Raw genomic sequence first — 19,605 nt, 5'->3', positions numbered from 1 at the left:
TCTCTGGCCTCCAAACCTTTCTCCTCTTAAAAATAAGGTTAGGATATAATATCCAAGCTAACGTACTGAATTATGCAGCTTCAAAACATAGCCAGCAAGTCAACCCAATCCAAGGAAGTCCCCTACCAATGCTAAATAGGATCAGCTAAGACAGCTACAGGTCGGGCAGAGAAGTGATTCAGAGCAGCCCCGCAGAGAAAGATTTGGGGGTGTTGGTTGATGAGAAATTTAACATGAGCTGGCTTCAGTGTGCGCTCGCAGCCCAGAAAGCCAACCGTATCCTGGGCTGCATCAAAAGGAGCGTGACCAGCAGGTCCAAGGAGGTGATCCTGCCCCTCTACTCTGCTCTTGTGAGACCTCACTTGGAGCACTGTGTGCAGTTCTGGTGTCCTCAACATAAAAAGGACATGGAACTGTTGGAACAAGTCCAGAGGAGGCCACGAGGATGATCAGGGACTGGAGCACCTCCCGTATGAAGAGAGGCTGAGAAAGTCGGGGCTGTTCAGCCTGGAGAAGAGAAGGCTGCGTGGAGACCTCAGAGCAGCCTTCCAGTATCTGAAGGGGTGCTATAGGGATGCTGGGGATGGACTCTTCATTAGGGACTGTAGTGACAGGACAAGGGGTAATGGGTTCAAACTGAAACAGGGGAAGTTCAGGTAAGACATAAGGAAGAAGTTCTTTACTGTGAGGGTGCTGAGGTCCTGGAACAGGCTGCCCAAGGAAGTTGTGAATGCTCCATCCCTGGCGGTGTTCAAGGCCAGGTTGGATGAAGCCTTGTGTGACATGGTGTGAGGTGTCCCTGCCCATGACAGGGGGGCTGGAATTGGATGATCCTAAGGTCCTTTCCAACCCAAACCATTCTATGATTCTAAGACAGTCACCAAGTGGAAGAGAAGTTTGAAGGAGAGGCAACCTCACCTGAAGCACTTGAGGATAATCAAAGACTTGATTCTTGTGACAGCGCTTGCGAACAGCAGGGACCCCATCTGACAGATTTGTACACTTGTCTAGGATCAACACTGATTCCCCATTCTCAGCTTGAAGTGCTTCCAGCTCAGAGCGGTACTCTGGGTGCAGAGACATTTGAGATGACAGGATGAAATACCTGCGAGGACTGAAAAACCACAGCAGGGTTACCTGACAGCACTGGGAGTTTACTTCCAAGATGCTCTAAGAACACATTTCCTTCCATCATGGAAATGCAGAGCAAGATTAATTGAATGTGGAGACACTGCCAAGACCATGTAATATTCAAGACAAGGCTGGAAAGAGTAATAACGTAATATAATTAAATCTTGGATAGTAAGTGGCTCAGCTTTATTTACAACTTTGAATACTTGGAAACAGTGCTTATTACATTAGAACAGGCATTTGCATTGGAACCTCTATTACAAATGGAAAGAAAGATTATTTAGCTATGTATTAAAACAGCTTGTCATTGATGCCAGGACTGTTTATTCTTTCATTTGGTGTTTGTGTATTGTAACAAAGTAGATAGGACATGGAATGCTGCTGCTACTTTCTCCTCCCACGTATTTTCTTACCAATTTTAAGTGAAAAAAGAAGGATACTGAACTGACAGCTCACCTACCTGATGCTCTTGATATGGTGACGGCAGTAACAGGACAAGCTCATCTCATTAGCTGTGATTCAGTCCTGTCCCTTTTAATTAACATTTCCAGGACAAAGCTGAACACCCATTATCCCATTCACACTCAACTCCTATCATGTTCCAAACCCATGAATATTTAAGATGTGCCTTAATACTGAAGAGTTTCAAGACATAATTAACGCTGGAGGTAAAACACACAGGAATACAGCCTCAAATTAGGTACTCACTGCTTTAAAAAGTTATGTTAAAGTTAGAAAACAGCATTTCATGTAATATCTACTCATTCTCATCTACTTTTCTTTCTCTTTCAAACAGGCCAGACTGCTCCTCTGCTCCTCACTAAAAGGAACACACAGCGAGTGCCTGCCCTCATGCTGCCAAAAGAACACAGGAAACACGAAGCCTGAACTTAGGATTCCAGTTCTACTCCACGTGATGCTATCTTTAATTTACAGCTCTGAAAACACATATAGACACACATTTCATAAAGTCAGACCTCTCCTGCTGCTCTTCTCACCTCTTCTACTCATTTTCACACTGGTCACTTTAGTTGCTCCAATTAACAGATGAGACGTTCTTTTTACCAAGCCTCCAGCTTCTACTAACTTGCTACCAGCAGCTCTACTGAATATATATTTCCAGCAGAGGTGGAATTGAAATGTTTTAAACAATCCAACTAAAAAGGAGAGTAAATCAAACCCCCCCCGTTTCAGCTCTGCAAGGGGAATAAAAAAGGATTTGCCTTAAAAATAAAGGAACTACTGCTGCAGATGAGTGATAAAAAATGCCTGTAACCAGCTACAAATTATGTAGGTTTGTTTCTTTATATGTTTAAAGCTAAATTTTGCCTTAAAACAACCATCATCCTATGATGCTCCAAATCCTGTTATAGAATCATAGAATCATAGAATAGTTACGGTTGGAAAGGACCTCAAGATCATCTAGTTCCAACCCCCCTGCCACAGGCAGGGACACCTCACACTAAACCATCTCACCCAAGGCTTCATCCAACCTGGCCCTGAACACTGCCAGGGATCTTGCTACAAAAGTACATCCCAGCTCCCAGGAAATAACATATTGGTGTAGTGGAATGTAAGAATTCATCCCAAGCAAGCCTGAATCCTGAGCATAATCCCCTTGTCATACTCCTGCATAAAGCGAGCAGCATCCCCTTGTCATACTCCTGCATAAAGTGAGTACCATCCCCTTGTCATACTCCTGCATAAAGCAATCGAACCCGTGAATGTGTTTCAATTAGTGATGCTAACTGGCCACTAGATGGTAGTCCGTAGACGACAGTCTGTTCCACACACACAAAACACACCACCTTTGAGAAATACGGAAGCTCCAACACCTTCACTGAACACAGATTCAGGCACTGCAACAGCTCCCACGTAACAGTTTCCCTTATCCGACCTAAAACCAGACAAAGCATTTAGCTGACTACACGAATGTGAACAGTATGACTGCATCTCTCCTTACAATTGGTTCTATACATGCTGATGCCTATCATCACCTTCATGCTTTCCAGGCAGAAACAAAAAGCAGACTTTCACTCTGTAATAGTAGTAGTAAAAGTAGTAGACTATAGCAATACTCGAGACCTATGAAGAATCAATTGGGATGCAACCAGATGTTCCTCCACTGGCCGGGTTCAGGAGCATCACAAGCAGGACCATAGAGGGTGCAAGCAAAGCAAACCACTGCAGCACAAGTCTGGCCTGTAATTGACTGTGGTATCTCCCCTGGAGCAGCTCAGAGCAATAGCAAGAGCATTGACCTTACCAGAGAAGACAACTGAAGCCAAAGTACAATAACTTTTTGTGCCCAACAGCGCCAGCACCCTTTCAATCAGTTTTCAACTTCAGTAATTCATATTCTTTATAGGACACTGCCAGAAAAAAGGACCTGAAGTTCCTGCATTACTAAACTTGATCTTCACAATCAATTGACACATCATTTACCCCCATTGTTCCAGTCTGCCCATCTTTAAAACTATAACAGAGGTAAGACTGTTAATTACACAGCTGACAATGTTTCACTGTAAGAGGCTTATAAAATATTAAAAGGGTCTTCCATAATCAATGAAAACATGTCTTTCAGACTTCTACCTATTCTTGTTCTGAAGACATGACTGTAGTAGAGAAACTACCACTTTCCAGGGTAGCTCAGTGTGATGGCTACTTACATTCCTTGTTAAAATTAGTGCTTTATTTCCTACTTGTCTTGTTTTACTTCCAGCTACAAGGTCAGGGAGGGGGCGTTGTTTGTGTTTATGTCTTACTCCATTACTTTAGAAAAGATAACATCAGAATTCTAAGCTCTGAATGTAACTATTCCCCTAACCAAATCAGTTCTCATTTTTCTTTTTCATGAGCTAACCACACTAACCTCCTTCAGATTCACTCTGCAAGAGCTGCTTCCCTTCAGAGCTGCATTTGCAGGCTTCTCCTGTTCCAAACTCTCAATGTCATTTTGAAAGGGCTTCAGAACCACAAAAACATCTAAACTGATTTATGAAGAATGTATCCATAAGACACACAGAGGTAAAGATCATATCCCCGCTGTTATCCTCTTCTTACTCATTCAAAGTTTGGCTTGGCTGAGACTACCTGAGGCATTCATGTTGATCCCCATGATCCCTTCCATCTCTTTAAAGTCACAAAGGGCGTATAGCACAATGCTTTTAACATTGCATTAGTGATCTTTTGCTGTTACTTTGCTTTTAAGTATCCTAAAGCAAATTGTCTGAAGTGATCATGTATTAGGGAATCTGTATTGCTTTGAATTACTGCCCAGCTTTACTTACACTTTAAAGAAACCAAACACAACAACTGTTTTTCTTTGTATGCTGAATACCTTGTCAGTTCAATGGAAATACTGATTCTAATTCTATTGGAAACCCTGTCATACTGTAGTATTTCACAATTCAGCTTCTGGAGTGGAAAAAACCCGAACCACTCAGAAAGAAATCTGCAGTTTATAGCTAAACCACGTGTTGGCAGATGAGCCAAAGCCTTTAGCATTGGAACCATCATATATTTTAACAGTAAGAGCTAGTAAAAGCAACCCTTACAACATTGCCCAAGCCCACCAACCAGTTAGTAGCTATACTTGTATTTTATCAGCATCAGTATTAAACTGGATATTGAATATACTTTGCCCAATTCATGGTAGTTCCTTTACCCTGGTCCTCTTTCTGGCAGATCCACCTCTGCTGACAAGGGGCTGTAAACAGGAATACTGACATCATAGCCTTGCCGGTAAGTCCATGTGGAAAAGCCTCCACCAGCCAGCAGAGCTCTGAAAAACACAAGAAAATGGCTTTAAACAGAGTATGCAGACCATTCAAACTCAGAGCATGATTTACTGATTGTCATTCCCAGAGCATCGGGAAGATGCATGCTCTGAGACAAGTTTTGCCCTCAGTTTTTGTCAGCCGCGTTTTTCATGCAGCTTTTTGGTCCACTTGAGTTTTCATGGACTGGGCTTAGTGCCAGATTGGATCTAGTCATCAGTGGAATACTTATGATTGTGTATGATCACTCAGGAATGGACCATTTATTGAAGTCATTGTGATAACTCTGCATTTTTGCAAGCTTATATGTCCCAAGTCAATTTTAATATAAAGAAATACACTGTCAGTTATTTATACTAGTTAAAATACCCCTCAATGCCTGCACTAAAATGGGGTATAGCTCAGCTCTCAGAGTGTTAGAGACAAGCTGTATTCCAGCTGTAAGTTCAGGTACAATAACAGTTTCAGTGACTCTGGAATTCTTAGGCTGGAAAAGAAATGGAGCTATTTGCAACTGCATTTTCAAAGGGATTATAAAAACTAGTGAAAAATGCTATTCACAGAAAACATGACAATAGGAACTCTGCATGTTATGAAGCTAAATCCCAGCAGTAGAGACTGTTTTGGGACACTATGTGCCAGAAAGCATGGGAATCATCCAAGACTGATAAACTAAGATGTAATTCAACCTCCCAACAGGATGACCCTGATGGGACCTTTTCCTAGATGGGACAACCTTTTGCGACACAGAAGAGCTTTAAGAAACAGAAGAGAATAATGTGCATAGAATAAAGCAATACATCATTCACAATGCACAATTCAGTGTTATTGAAACATGCTAGTAGAGGACATCAGCTTTCCAGCTGTTATGTCATCTCCAGTGACCAGGTGGCACCATGAACACATCATTCTATTGCCCAAAGCTCAGATTCAGCTTCTTGAGTGAAACTTCTCAAACAGCTGATCAACCTTTCAGTCCTTTGTCACCAAACAGCAGGGTGTGTGATACTTTAAATTGCCTCAGGGAGACTGGGTCTGCTTAAGGTACCATACAAAGTAGTCTGGAGAAAATACTTCTCCAAATCATTTCTCTCCTTCTCTGTGGAAGGAAGCAGAACACAAATACACCACTACAGTAGGCACACTGACAATCCATCAGCTGATATCCTTGGTTTCAGGTATCGCTGAATGAAATCCTTAGTATAGTGTTTGGAGAAGCAGTTTTTCCACAGCTGTTACACAACAAATTATCATTATACCTAATTATAATCCAATACCTATCATTTTTTCCCATTGGAACATTGACACCGGTATGTTCTGCCTGTTCTAACTCCCACCAGATGTCCCATGGGATACTTCACTTCCTGCTCTGACCTACAGCACAGTTGTTCAGCTTGCAAACACCACAGGCACACTTTGCCATAAATGTGACTTCACCTACATAGTCACGCAAGCAGTCCTAAGCATCATTTAAGAAGCCCTTTGAAAATCCCAGGCTCTGGATTAGAGGATCTGGATTAGAGATGCATTTCAGCCTGATGACAATTACAAAATTACAACTTGCCCTTTATTCCTCTTCACTCAGAACTCAAACTATAGGAGCAACAGAAATCAACTTGAGAACGAGATGATCAGCTATGTTGCTGAGTGAGAATTTATGTTCCAAATCAAGTGATTATATTGGATTCCTTCCCAATGTCCCTTTGGGTGACATGTACAATGCTGCTATAACTAGCTCTCACCCTTGAAGCCACATGTTCCATGTCTTATCCACATTAACTCAGCTATAAGCAGGGAGAAAAAACTGGCTTGAGTGTTGCTGGTCTTGCACTTCATATCCCCCTCCTCCTTTTTTAACCCCTCCTAATTGAGAAACTACAACCAGATTGTTTTAATTGGATCCGGTGAAAACATGACAGCACCTCATCAGCCTTGAGAAAGCAGGTGTGTGTCATGCAGACTTTTACCTAAATAAACCCACAGGGAACCAGCACCAGTTAAATAACTCCACTCAGATTTTCACTGTACTGTGCAGTAAGAGAGTAGAGACATTAACTCCTAATGTACTCAAGACAAATAACCTTTAAATTGCACTGATCAGCGAGAAACAAGCTTAGTCCTGAGCAGCTTTTTGCCACTTTTCAGGTATTGATCCTTCTTTCTCTCTCTGCAGGAAGCGTCCCAACTGGCCTATGCAGTAAATGTTGCTGCCATCATCATGAGCTTTCTGCCAAACTTCACAAGTCACTGAAACCCAATTCATCAACTGAAGCAGAACAAAAACTTATCTTAGTTCATATGTTCAATTCTACAGCAACCGAGTGGCTTTGCAAAAGAAAATCCTTTCTCCTCATAAGTGTACTAAATTCAATAGTACTTATTAACAAATCATAAAGAGCTCATTTTTTAAGTTTTATGGCAGGAGATTACACGTTATGGCACCTAACACCAGCAACACAGCTTCCATGCCCACAAGGCAGATTTCCATCTTTGAAATTATGGAATGAAACGCTTTTACCCTGTCTTTGGAAACTGGATTTAAAGATTTATTAAACAAATAACCCCTCAGTGAGGTAACTTTTTAGCTAAAGATTTTTCCAGATGTAAAAATATAATTACCCTTTGTGTATAAGGTCTTATTTTACCTGGAATTAATATTCTGCAGCAAATCAACAGAACACAACTCTATCAAACCTCACGATTCACTACTGTTCAGCTATGTATGACCTCTGATACGTGCCAAATAGGAAAGGAAGGCCATGCTCCCTATGCAAACTTCACAAATGTTACCTGTGTATTTCGTGAGTGATTCACAAAAATCCCACAAATCCAATCTTTCTGGAATTGTACTGGTGCAGTTCAAACCACTCATTCAAAACCAAGTGAACTTTGCCAATCTTGGCCTGCAGCCTCTCACCCTGTGATGCTTAACTACCCATTCTGTAAGTATAGACACTCCCAAATTAAAAGACACACACAGGTTGCTTGTTCTGTTAGACATGAACTAAGACCTCCAGAGCTCTCAAAAATCATACCATAACTTCATGCACCATCAGTTTCCTGTAGTACAGGTTCTGTACTATACTGAATACAGTCTAACTGTTGGCTGCCTACAAAAAGGAGTTCCCACATTTTCTTCATCCCAAGCACTGTTATTGCCTCTCTTATGTGTTACAGCTAGCGATCATACAGCTGCAGGGTGAGTCAGTTTGGCAAGCTATGACAACAGCTGTATGCCAAAATAGATTTGGGTGTTTTATTCCAATCACTTTACTTTCCATGTTAGCATAACAAACTCTTAGAACAAACACCTACCAAAATAATACACTTCCTGCATACTAAGCCAAGTCACATAAGCCCAAATATGAATGGACATTTGACACAGAAAAAGAAGTTAAAAAAAAACCCAACAGTTGTACAGTGTTAGAACTCTACTGCATCCAATTAATGAATCTATTTCTTCAATAGACACGTGCATCTGCAAATATACAGTCTCAGAGCTGTCTATTCCAATAAGCAGAGCATCATTAAATGAAAATTCCCCTTAAGAAGTATAAATCTTAAGATAACACATCCAAGTATTTACTAAGAGATTAACAGGTTTGGTTACGTAGAAATGATGCTTTACTGCCCTCTTCAGGCTAAACCACATGAAAGTCACATATTTCATGCAGAGAAGTAAAAACCTAAAGCCTTGCCTCACAGTCAGTGATGTAATTACAATGAGTAAACTTACTCTTTGAACATATCCTGAAAAAAGCATGTTCTGTTCTGGCACTGAAGGATGTTTTAAATCATCTTTGGTGCAAAGAAATCAAGATATACTCCATACACAACGATCTTAGCAAAGATCTCACATCAGGCAAGATTTTGTTGACATTTGGCAGAAGAAAGTTAACCTTGACCTTCAAGAGAGGGACTGGTTACATGGACCTAATGCAGCAGAACTAAGCACATACAGGCTAATCCAGTAGAAACATTCAGTAATGGTATATAAGCTAAATACGTCTGTCTTACTGTTATTCCAGTTTTCTTTGCCTTACAACCTCCTTTCCTCTTCCAAAAGGAAACTATTCCGCAAGTGCAAATTGAGCTCAGGATTCATGCCTTTTAAGTTTTTGGCAAATATTTTCATAACACACTTGCCAGAGAATAACTAAGAGCATTTATTCAATTACTAAAACAGTGCAGTTAAGACAACAAAAACAACTGAAATTCACCTTAGTTCTATGAAGTAGAGCAACTGCTTTAAAAAGCCCTTGAAGACTTGTGTCAGAAAGCTGCAGTTACAATCATTTTTTAACTTCTAATTTGCATCAAATGGGACATTCTGTAAAGCATTCAGCTTTAGTAATATACAATATACACGTCTAACCTCAAGATTCTCCATCCTTACAGCAAGCCCAGCAGTTAAGAGTAAATGCTGTCAGCTACGTCCCATATAAAATCAAGGATGGGCCTAAACTGTCAGATTTCAGGAGCAAACACTTGTCCTACAGAAGACAAGGACTTCTCTACGCCCTCCTTTTGAGAAGGAAGTCATATTCCAGCTTTGTAAAGGTTAAGGAGCACATCCTTCGCCACCAGATGCACTTCTGAGCTTCAGCTTCTGTACTTCTGTTTCTTCACTGGCATTTAAACCCAGATCTGTGCATTCAAACACAGCAAAACTCATACCTATCTCTAGGAACATCTAGGGCAGTGTTATAATCTGGTGGCCCTCCAGGCAGCATATTGAAGAGCAAGTGGTTTGTGCCTCGATCCCACCTAAAGCAAAAGGAGAAACAGACAGCAGTTAGAAAGGTATTCTCCATATACAGACGGTAAGTTCTGTCAAAGCCTAGCTCTGGTGTTGACTCACTGCATCCTACCCTCCTGCATTAACCTTAGCTTTCTTCACTTTGTGTTCTTTAAATTCACACACTGAAGTCTCAGGAAATACCTGGATAACTGTGCCAAAGCCTGAGCTGTCTCCTTGATACGGAGTGCGTTCTGATTAAGGACATCTATGGATGGCACAAAAAGGCAGGCGCGGTTCACATCATCAGTGTAGAATTCACTGTCAGAGATGGCAGTCAGGAGTTCATTGTATTCCCTGGAAATGGTGTTGCTCACCGAGGTCCCGTATTCATCCACATACTTCTTCAGTGAGTAGATGTATACCTTGATTTTGTTTTTGGGATTGAAGCCACAGCGATAGACATCGAAGCAGGTATGCATCCTGCAGCTGAGGTCTCCCCGCTCAGGAATGGGGCTGTCAGCAGGAAGCTTGACCACAGGCACGTCATGGACACTGCGTTTTTCAACGGTCCAGTCATTGGATGACTCAATGGAGTGAGGCCAGAACTGGAATATTCCTGTGGCAATTAGGCCAAGCAGAACTATGGAGAAGAGCGTGATGTAGTAGATGCGATGCTTGGTTTTCATCCTTGGGATGAGGGCTGGACCCCGGGTGTTGTATTTGGCTGACGCACACATAATGGAATCAATTATCTCTTGTCTCTACAAAACAGAAAGAAAGAGGTTTTAGGATCTTCAAATGCTCACATGTCCCTCTGGAACATAAGATGCCAACTGGGGCTGCTACCTGGCAAAGGACAACAGGAGGCTGATGTGCTGGGCCTGGCTGTAATGGAATGATGCTGGCCAGTTAACAAGCACAAGTCAGAAAAGAACATGGCTTGGGAAGTGAGGGGAGGAAGAAATCTCAGACACTACAGAAGTGGTAAGTCCTTGTAGGTACCACTCCGTCTACATCTAGGTGAATTCATGCTGAATACTAATAAAACAATGAACTGCTCATCTAAACCTGATACCCCACAAAGGCCTTATAATGGGGCATTCACAGAGAACTTAGAACCACAATGCTGCTCCAGTGTAAAGTTGTTTTCAAACTGAATTTTGCAGGAGCCCCACCATAACCAACTAGACTGATGCTACTCTTCTGTCAAGAAAAGGCAATTTTTCATCTTTTACACACAGAGTTGTGGTTCAAGAAAGAGGCAATTTATATTAACTACAGACTTAAGAATCAGCTACTTGTTGCATGCAAAAACATGTTTTGGTTTTCAGCTAAAGCTTCCATACTAAATAAATCCAACCTGAACTCTCCACAGTGGCAGCTTCTTAAATGTAGTAAGCATGTTTTTCCTGAAAAAGAATGTAGATGGTACAATGATGTGTTTTCCTTTTGGACAAATAGGACGTTTTCTTGCTTTGTGATAAAGAAAGAAATTCTGACAGTCACCTGTGCAGTAGACAACATATGAATAAAAGAAGAATTAATAAGGCATTAAATGATCTCTGTTATGAACTGGGTTATGGTTATTGGCAGTGCTCAACAAAAGACTGTTTGGGTTGGGTGGCTAATGCATGAAACAACTGCACTTACAGCAGCACTAAAATAATCTCACATGCTAATAAATATTCCGCTTTTAACAGTTGCTTTCATCAATTTATAGTCACATTCTGATTCTGGAGACAGCTTTTAAAACCTACTGTACAGGAATATACACTTATGATGCTAATACCATAACAGGTATCAGAATCACAGAATCCCTGACCGGTTTGTGCTGGAAAGGACGTTAAAGCTCATCCAGTTCCAATCCCCTGCTATGGGCAGGGGCACCTTCCACTACAGCAGGTTGCTCCAAGCCCCTGTGTCCAACCTGGCCTTGAACACTGCAGGGATGGGGCAGCCACAGCTTCTCTGGGCACCCTGTGCCAGCACCTCAGCACCCTCTAGATAGATTCAGTGCTTCATTACTATGAGTTTTATAACTAAAGACGGTCCATACACCTCTGACTATTAACCACATTATCCCTCCTTCCTGACAGAGGCATATAAACCACATTATTCCTCCTTCCTGGAGGTTCATATTCCTGATAGAGGACTCACAGAATCACAGAATAGTTAGGGTTGGAAAGGACCTCAAGATCATCCAGTTCCAACCCCCCTGCCATGGGCAGGGACACCTCACACTAAACCATCCCACACAAGGCTTCATCCAACCTGGCCTTGAACACCGCCAGGGATGGAGCACTCACAACCTCCCTGGGCAACCCATTCCAGTGTCTCACCACTCTCACAGGAAAGAACTTCTTCCTTATATCCAATCTAAACTTCCCCTGTTTAAGTCTGAACCCATTACCCCTTGTCCTGTCACTACAGTCCCTGGCAAAGAGTCCCTCCCCAGCATCCCTATAGGCCCCCTTCAGATACTGGAAGGCTGCTATTCCTCCTTCCTGACAGAGCACCAGAACCACCTGTATGATGACAAATCTTCCACCCTGGCAGCAAGCACTTCAGTCACTCAGCAAAGCTGTCTAGACCTAAGCCTGGTGGGGGGGGAAGGAGGGTGGAAACCTCAATGGAACACAGCTCTCCACCCCTGGAAACGTTTAATCACCGTCACACAGCACACAGTCCGCTGGGCCCCCTGCGGGCACAGGACAAGCACCTGGAGTATTGGAATAAACAGGGACAGGACACAGCAGCCAAAGGAGGTGGGAAAACCACCACGGGATGAAACTGAGGCGGTAACTGACAGCACCGCAGGGCCCAGGCCGCTGCCCGAACACAACCGGCAGGAGCCAGGCCCTCCGCCTGCTTCCCCTGCCCAGCGGACGGAACCGCGCCGGGAAGCGGCAGCAGACACGGCCCGCCCGGGGACACCGGCAACGCTGGCGGCAGCCCGGCACGGCGCCGGGCCAGGGCCGCTCCCCTCCGCCGCCCGGACTCACCTCTGCCCGCAGTCGCTCGGGCCCGCCCGCCCGCGCCGCCAGCTCGGCCGCGGCCGCTCGCAGCGGGACCTACCCGGCACCGACCGCCGGGCCCCGCCGCCTCCGGGCCTGGCGGAGCGGCGTGCGCATGCGCGGGGCCCGCCGGGCACAGCCACAGCCACCCGCGGTACGAGAGCGGCGCAGCCCGGCTCTCCACGGCGAAGAGCGCCACCGTGCGGCGGGAGGGCGGAGCGGCAAGGGGTGGGGGGTCAGGGCTCGGTGTGGGGGAGGGAAGGCATGAAGGGCGTCCTCCCCTCAGCTCCCTTTGGATTTCGTGTGGCTTCCAACGTCTTTTAACGGGGTAAAAACAGCATTTTCAAAGGTAAGCACTTTCGTGCCTGGCTGCGTGGAGACCTCAGAGCAGCCTTCCAGTATCTGAAGGGGGCCTATAGGGATGCTGGGGAGGGACTCTTCATCAGGGACTGTAGTGACAGGACAAGGGGTAATGGGTTAAAACTTAAACAGGGGAAGTTTAGATTGGATATAAGGAGGAAATTCTTTCCTGTTAGGGTGGTGAGGCACTGGAATGGGTTGCCCAGGGAGGTTGTGAGTGCTCCATCCCTGGCAGTGTTCAAGGCCAGGTTGGATGAAGCCTTGGGTGAGATGGTTTAGTGTGAGGTGTCCCTGCCCATGGCAGGGGGGGTTGGAACTGGATGATCTTGAGGTCCTTTCCAACCCAAACCATTCTATGATTCTATGTTCCTGCCACCACAACTATGGCTGCTACACCCACACAACCCACCACAGGAGCTGGCTTCTCAGCCTGGCACCCCTGTAACCCGCTTCACACCCAGAGGAGCTTTCCTGCCTGCCTGGGACTTCGTTTCCTTCTAACACTGCACTGGATTTAGCCCCACGCTAAAGCCTGGCTGTGGGATTTGGGAAAGCCTCTTCCCACTGCAGAGATGCTCTCAAGCGAGGAAGGGTGTTGGAATGGTGTTGGTGTTCAAAACTGGTACCGGTAAGATGCCACTGCTCTGGTTTTCCACACATTTACATTCCTGGCTCGCTTTCTTCCAGTCCTGTGCACCTTTCCAGAGCTATGGAAACTTGCTCAGGGCAGCTGTGTCTGCCCCATCCCTGGCAGTGTCCAAGGCCAGGTTGGACACAGGGGCTTGGAGCAACCTGCTCTAGTGGAAGGTGTCCCTGCCCGTGGCAGGGGTTGGAACTGGATGAGCTTTAAGGTCCCTTCCAATACAAACCAGTCTGGGATTCTGTGACTCTATTTTAGGCTTTCTCATTGACCAAGGGTTTTTGGGCCTTGTGTCACTTTCCAACCTGCTGAAGGGAGGAAAATCCCAAACCCACACCTTTCCCAAACCCTTCGCAAGAGGAACTGGAACCAGCCCCTCTCCTGACAGGAGGCAAAGCAGGACAAATTTGTTGCACAAAACCCCAGCTAAATGGTAATCACGGACACTGGTTTTCTTCCCAGAAGTGGGAGCTGACTTGGTCTGCAGGCAAACTGACCCTCTCCAAACAAACAAGCAGGAGGTAAGATGCTGCAGTGGAGCTGTGCATGCTGCAGTGGTGCAGTGGGGGTGTTTCAGCAGTAGCAATGCTGTGTCTCTGTATGTGGCATCATGTTCCTTATCTTTCTCTGCTTCCTAAGCTGAAACCAGCAGACCCTGACCATGTTCAGTGCCCCTGAGTGTGAAACAAGGATGACTTTACATCTCCTCCCTGAAAACAGTTCTCATCTGTTTACTGGCTCTCATCTCTATCACTCTGAGGATGGATACAGCTGTTTGAGGAGCTAGTCCTCTGTTTTGCAGAGCCACAGGTCTCCAGTGAGCATCACGACAGCCACAGAGCAACCAGAGCTCAGTGACACCCTGCCTTGCTAACATCTGCTGCAGCCCCTTCAGTCACCTGGTCCAGAAGCATCTCTGATCCTATAATTCTTGGTTGTTTAGAACACTTTTAGCACATGTATCCTAAAGTGTCAGCTTTTGCTGGCCTGAAATGTGCTCCCCCCTTCAATTTTTGATGTATCCGTTTTTATATCTTTAAATCTCATATACATTGGGGAGGTGATGGTGTACTATTGTGTAATATCTGTTTGTGAAAGGATGAAGGATTTGTACTTATCCCTGCTCTAAAACTCTAAAATAAGACTCTCAGAGCACAGTGTCCTCAAGCAATGTTGCCTGTCAGCAATGAGTTAGCTCTCTCTCCCTTCACCTGCCCTCGGGAAAACCACTTTCTGCAAAGCCATCCACATGCACACACAGAGGCATCTCGGTACTCCAGCAAGAAAGGAGAAACGCTGTCACTGCAGTGCTTTGTATTCTTTCTCCCAACCTCTTCTCACACACGTTGCATAGCAGGTGATGTAGCATTCTCGTTAGACCCACTGCTGCCTCCTTCATCCTGCCCGTGACATTCAAAGCTATTATCAGAAAGGACTCAAAGATCTTAAAGCATCCTTTCTGAGCAATGATACTGGCTTTTCCCCCCATGATGGTGCAAGTTACTAGCTCTTGTAAGAGCATTTAATGCTTTTAATATGATGGCTTTAACACATCAGCTTGAAATTGCTGTGAGCTGCTCCATTCATAAATCAGAGGCAGGAACTCTCCTTCTGGAGGGTGAATGGACCATGTCTGATTTTATGAATCGGAAGGGGCAGCATTCATGTGCTGGGGCTGCTGGGACAAGAACTGCATCTCTGCATCTCAGCATGAACCATGCCTGGATGTGACTGAGCCAGGGAGCGGGGACCAGAGCCCTGTTTTGTAATGGGGACATCAGCAGGTCCATGTGTGAGCAGAGCAGTTGGGAAACACCAAGCACAGCCCATGCAGTGCCGAATGGCACTTCCCCTGCCTGCCTGCTCTGCCAGGGTGAAGAAAGTGCATCAAATCAACGGCAGCTGAAATATTCATTGAGGCTTGATGATCGTTTCATCCCTGTAGGAAAACTGGGAAAGCAATGTGATTATATTAAAAGCTAGGACTAAAAGAAATGCAAGCAGCATCAGCTATTTTCTTCTAAAATAGCAAGAAAAATGGAGGATGTAGTCTGGTTTGATAGAGAGTTCCCTGAAACGACACCAGGGAGCCTGTTTGTATTCTAGTGATGTAGCTAAGCCAGACAAGTCTGCAGCACAGCATCTATTTTTAGACTCCTGGTTGCCATTTATAGCTTGTAAAAATATTCATCAGCATCTGGATAACGGGCTATCAATTTTTATAAATGCACAAGAGAAATGAGATGTTTCACCTCTCTTTTCTTTAACCTTTTACGTCCTGCCTTTTATGAGTCTTTGGGGGTCACCTGGGAATTCGTCTTTAAGGGCTTTACCATCACACCGTACATTTGCCTGCTGTCGCATCCAGCACCATGTATTTTCTGCTGGGGTAATCAGTATATAGAAGAGAAAGAAATGCTCTGAAAGCCTCCTGCCTTATGCAGTCAGTGCTGGAAGCAGCACATTCTGGAAACACCTTTATAATAAAAGGAGATCATTGTGGAAGTCAAATATGGAGGGGAAAACTAATGGCTTGGGGACATCTTTTCCACCTTATTTTCAACCTATGGCATAGCATAACTATAAAATCATAGCTCAGGGTTTTTCTTCTGAGAAATTTGTTAATGGCTACTGCCAATATATAAAGTAGTGGACTAAAGGAAAGAGTTTCCAGTATAAGAGGAAATAAGATACTGCAACAGCCAGGTCATTGCCTTGGTTCACTCATTTGGTTCATGTCTTACACCCGGACGATACCCCTCATTTATATGTTAGTTTACAATTAGTCTGATTAATAAACTGTATCTAGCAGCCAATTGCATGGTTTTACCTCTAGAGTCAGTCCGTCATACACCTCCAGTGCTGCTGGTTTGTGACTGATAGTGCTGGTCAACACAATCTCTGCCTGATGCCTGTAACGCTATGTCCTCTACTGCCTTCCTGAATTGAAAGGAAAAAGAAATGTAAATATACTTTGGAGGATGTGAGACATGAGGAGATTCAATTAGGCAAGCATCCCCTTCAAAGAAGCTATAATGTGGCAGAAACATGCAGGTAGAAACACTCTGTCATAGTGTACATACCGCCCCCCCCCACCCCAAGCTTTCAGCTGTCACAGTTTGCAGATGCATTAATCTTTAATCAATTGGCTGCTTTCTGCAGTGAAGTATTCAGGGAAAGAACAGGTCATGACAAGCATTCTCCTAGAATAACTAAGCGCTCGAGCATGAGCTGTGCCATCAGACCTTGCTGGATAGCAGCAGGGAATAGACAGCTAAAAATAGCCTTTCCTTGCAGTGTTTTTCCAGACTATTTTTGATTCCCCATTTTGATAAGGTCGACTGGCTATTTGCTAAAAATAACCGATCCCGGCAAACTGAGGACAAAAAGTAGAGTATTTATAACCATCTCAGACTCTTCAGTACATTTGTCAGCTGCAGATAATGTAGGATCCTGTCAACAGGGAGTGCTTTATGTAAGTCACTAATAAAATGAACATTAATTGGAATGAAGAAATGAGTGTACGTTGCCACTCTGATTTTCTCAGGTGGAATACATACCTTTTTGTATACATATATACTTGTAGGTTACCTCGCCCTGTTCTTCATGATTCAGAAAGAACCAAAGCAATCACGTTAGGTCAGCCATTCTTACAAAAATAGCTGCATATGCAATATGCAATTGAAAGTGGACATGCAATATGCAATTAAAAGTGCAAAAGCAGCTTTACCCTTTGGATACTTTAGATGCAGACATTTTCGGGGGGGGGTATGATTCATGTAGCTTCCTCCATGAGAAGGTTTTTTACCCAGCCCTTGTGTGCCACCATCTCGCTGATGAAATGAAATCACCGCTCTGCCAGCAGCATGAGAACAACAGAGGGATTCTGTAACCAAGTAACTGCAGGAGGGCTGCAGAGAAATTGTCAATATACTGGGTGGTTATGGGGATGGTGGGAGCACACACAAGTGAGCCCAGCTACATACTCTGTTGCATGCATTCTAACAGAGAAAGACAACAATTAAGGTATTAGCATTTATTTAGAAAAGAAGATATCTATCATACAGTACATTTGAGCAGCTGCCCTTCCTCATTGAAGGTAGGGAACTATTAAGCTAATAGTGAATATTTGTCCTTATGGATATTTTGCTCAGGATATATTCAGTTTCCTTAAGGGAAAACTCATCTTTACAGATCCATTCCTTAAGCATGCATGATCCTTCAGGAATATTTAGCTAGAATGGGCTCCACCTATGCTGTTCACTTAACTGCAATGTAAGACAGGTTATTAATACGGAGATTCAGTTTCTCCCCTCCCACCTGGACACATCAAGGATAGACCTGAAATGTATGTTAGTGAAGTGTCTATGACCAAGGGCATTGCTGTACTGGAAATTCCCATCTCTAACTTAAAAATGCTGAACATTTCCTTGAGATAGAAAAAGAAGGGGATGGAGGGGAAAGAAAACAGAGACTGGAACATTGCAAGGACCATGAAACCCTTTAAGATCTTCTCTGTGCTCAAATGAATGATAACTTGAACACAAAAATTGTATGCCAAGTGGCTTTTATAATCTTATTTAATTACAATGGACACAAGCGGTGAAGGCACAGTGTTAGACTCATCTTGATGGCATTTCTTATTTGAGATGAAATGCAGCAGGCTTTAAAAATACAGATCTGACTGGCTTAATCATTTCAGGTATGTTTGTCTATTGCTTGACAGGAAAAAAAGGAAAGAAATGGGGGGGAACACGATGACAGTCCTTAGTCATTTCTCTATCTTTTTCTTTTTTCCTGTAGAGATTTGCCACAGAGAATAAAATGCCATTAATAATAATGAGAAACAGTGAGCAGAGAGAACATCTAACATGGAGGTAGCAGAAGGAACAAACAATTCGTACAGGCAGAGCCTGTGTGTTCTTTTCTGTCAGGGTATTCTTACAGCAAATAAGAGCAGATTTAACATCTATATACATATACACAGGACTTTCTAAATGTTTTCCAATTCATTTCAACCAATAAAGCCATTTTCAGGATTTATAGGGTTTCAAAACAAATGCTGCTTATCCCAACAGCAGACTCATAACACATTTCTCTCCAGCATCATTTCCAGTTGGATTTTGAGTTTCTGTGACCAGGCTGACATTCCCTAGTGGAGAGCTCCTAAGGCAGGTGTTAAACCTGAGAAAAGACCCATGGAAAATATTCCATGCAAAAGTGTGTGTCTGTCCGGTTATTTTGAGTTATAGCAATATCATATGATCGTGGGCCATATGATGTTAATTGTGAGGACTTTTAGAGTCTTAAACCCTTTCCTACAAAGAGGTGTGCTTTACTAGCTGCTTCCACACAGAGAGAGGTGAAAAACATATTATATTGTCAATCTTGTGTAATTACATACTCCAACCATAGGAGTGACCAGAACACCAGCAGAAAAGAAAATTAGGAGTAATTAATGGGTTGAGTTCGTTATAGGAATCCCCTGAAATACCACTTCAACTAATGCCCATAGAGTCTTACCTGGTTCTTCATTTCACAGCTTTCTCCCTCAATTTTTGTTGCTCAGACCCTTCATAAGTAAAAGGGGGCAAACCAGTATGTCCATTGGTGTTTTAGCTGTACATCTCACCTCTCATTCCATTAAGGAGACCTGTCTTGTGCTACAGCTTTGTGAATACCCAAGAGCAAATGGAAAATAAAGTATAATAAAATCATAGAATGGGTTGGATTGGAAAGGATCATAAAGCTCATCCAGTTCCAACCCCCTGCAATGGCAGGGACACCTTCCACTAGAGCAGCTTGCTCAAGGCCCCTTCCAAAAATAAATGTATTTAAAAATATTGTGCATTAACAAATTCCAAACCAATAAGCAAATATGATGCTTATAACTATTGCTTGTACTCTTCTTCCCAATCACCAGCCTTGCCTCATTGCTGG

General features: G+C 43.6%; 1 protein-coding gene and 1 long non-coding RNA gene across 3 annotated transcripts in view; one reads left to right on the top strand and one right to left on the bottom strand.

Annotated features, from left to right (window-relative positions):
- EXT2 (exostosin glycosyltransferase 2) overlaps positions 1-12,766 on the bottom strand; it is an 81,382-nt gene extending 68,616 nt beyond the window's left edge. The window contains exons 1-6 of one of the 2 annotated variants that reach the window (XM_065685290.1): positions 12,654-12,766; positions 11,012-11,157; positions 9,853-10,412; positions 9,588-9,677; positions 4,799-4,915; positions 919-1,114 (exon numbers count right to left, since the gene is read on the bottom strand). In XM_065685290.1, coding sequence (XP_065541362.1) covers positions 919-1,114; positions 4,799-4,915; positions 9,588-9,677; positions 9,853-10,412; positions 11,012-11,053 — 1,005 coding nt within the window. In that variant the 5' untranslated portion in view covers positions 11,054-11,157; positions 12,654-12,766. The remainder of the gene's footprint in view (positions 1-918; positions 1,115-4,798; positions 4,916-9,587; positions 9,678-9,852; positions 10,413-11,011; positions 11,158-12,653) is intronic. The other variant, XM_065685291.1, reaches the window with a different exon arrangement.
- A 168-nt stretch (positions 12,767-12,934) lies between these two features.
- On the top strand, positions 12,935-15,620 carry LOC136017384 (uncharacterized). Its single transcript, XR_010613921.1, has 3 exons — positions 12,935-13,014; positions 14,128-14,186; positions 14,305-15,620. It is a non-coding gene; the product is annotated as an uncharacterized LOC136017384 (long non-coding RNA).
- The last annotated feature ends 3,985 nt before the right edge of the window (positions 15,621-19,605 follow it).

This window comes from Lathamus discolor, chromosome 6, assembly GCF_037157495.1.
Source record: "Lathamus discolor isolate bLatDis1 chromosome 6, bLatDis1.hap1, whole genome shotgun sequence".
NCBI lineage: Eukaryota > Metazoa > Chordata > Aves > Psittaciformes > Psittacidae > Lathamus > Lathamus discolor.
The sequence above is the reverse complement of the archived record's forward strand: the minus strand, read 5'-3'. Positions and strand labels throughout refer to the sequence as shown.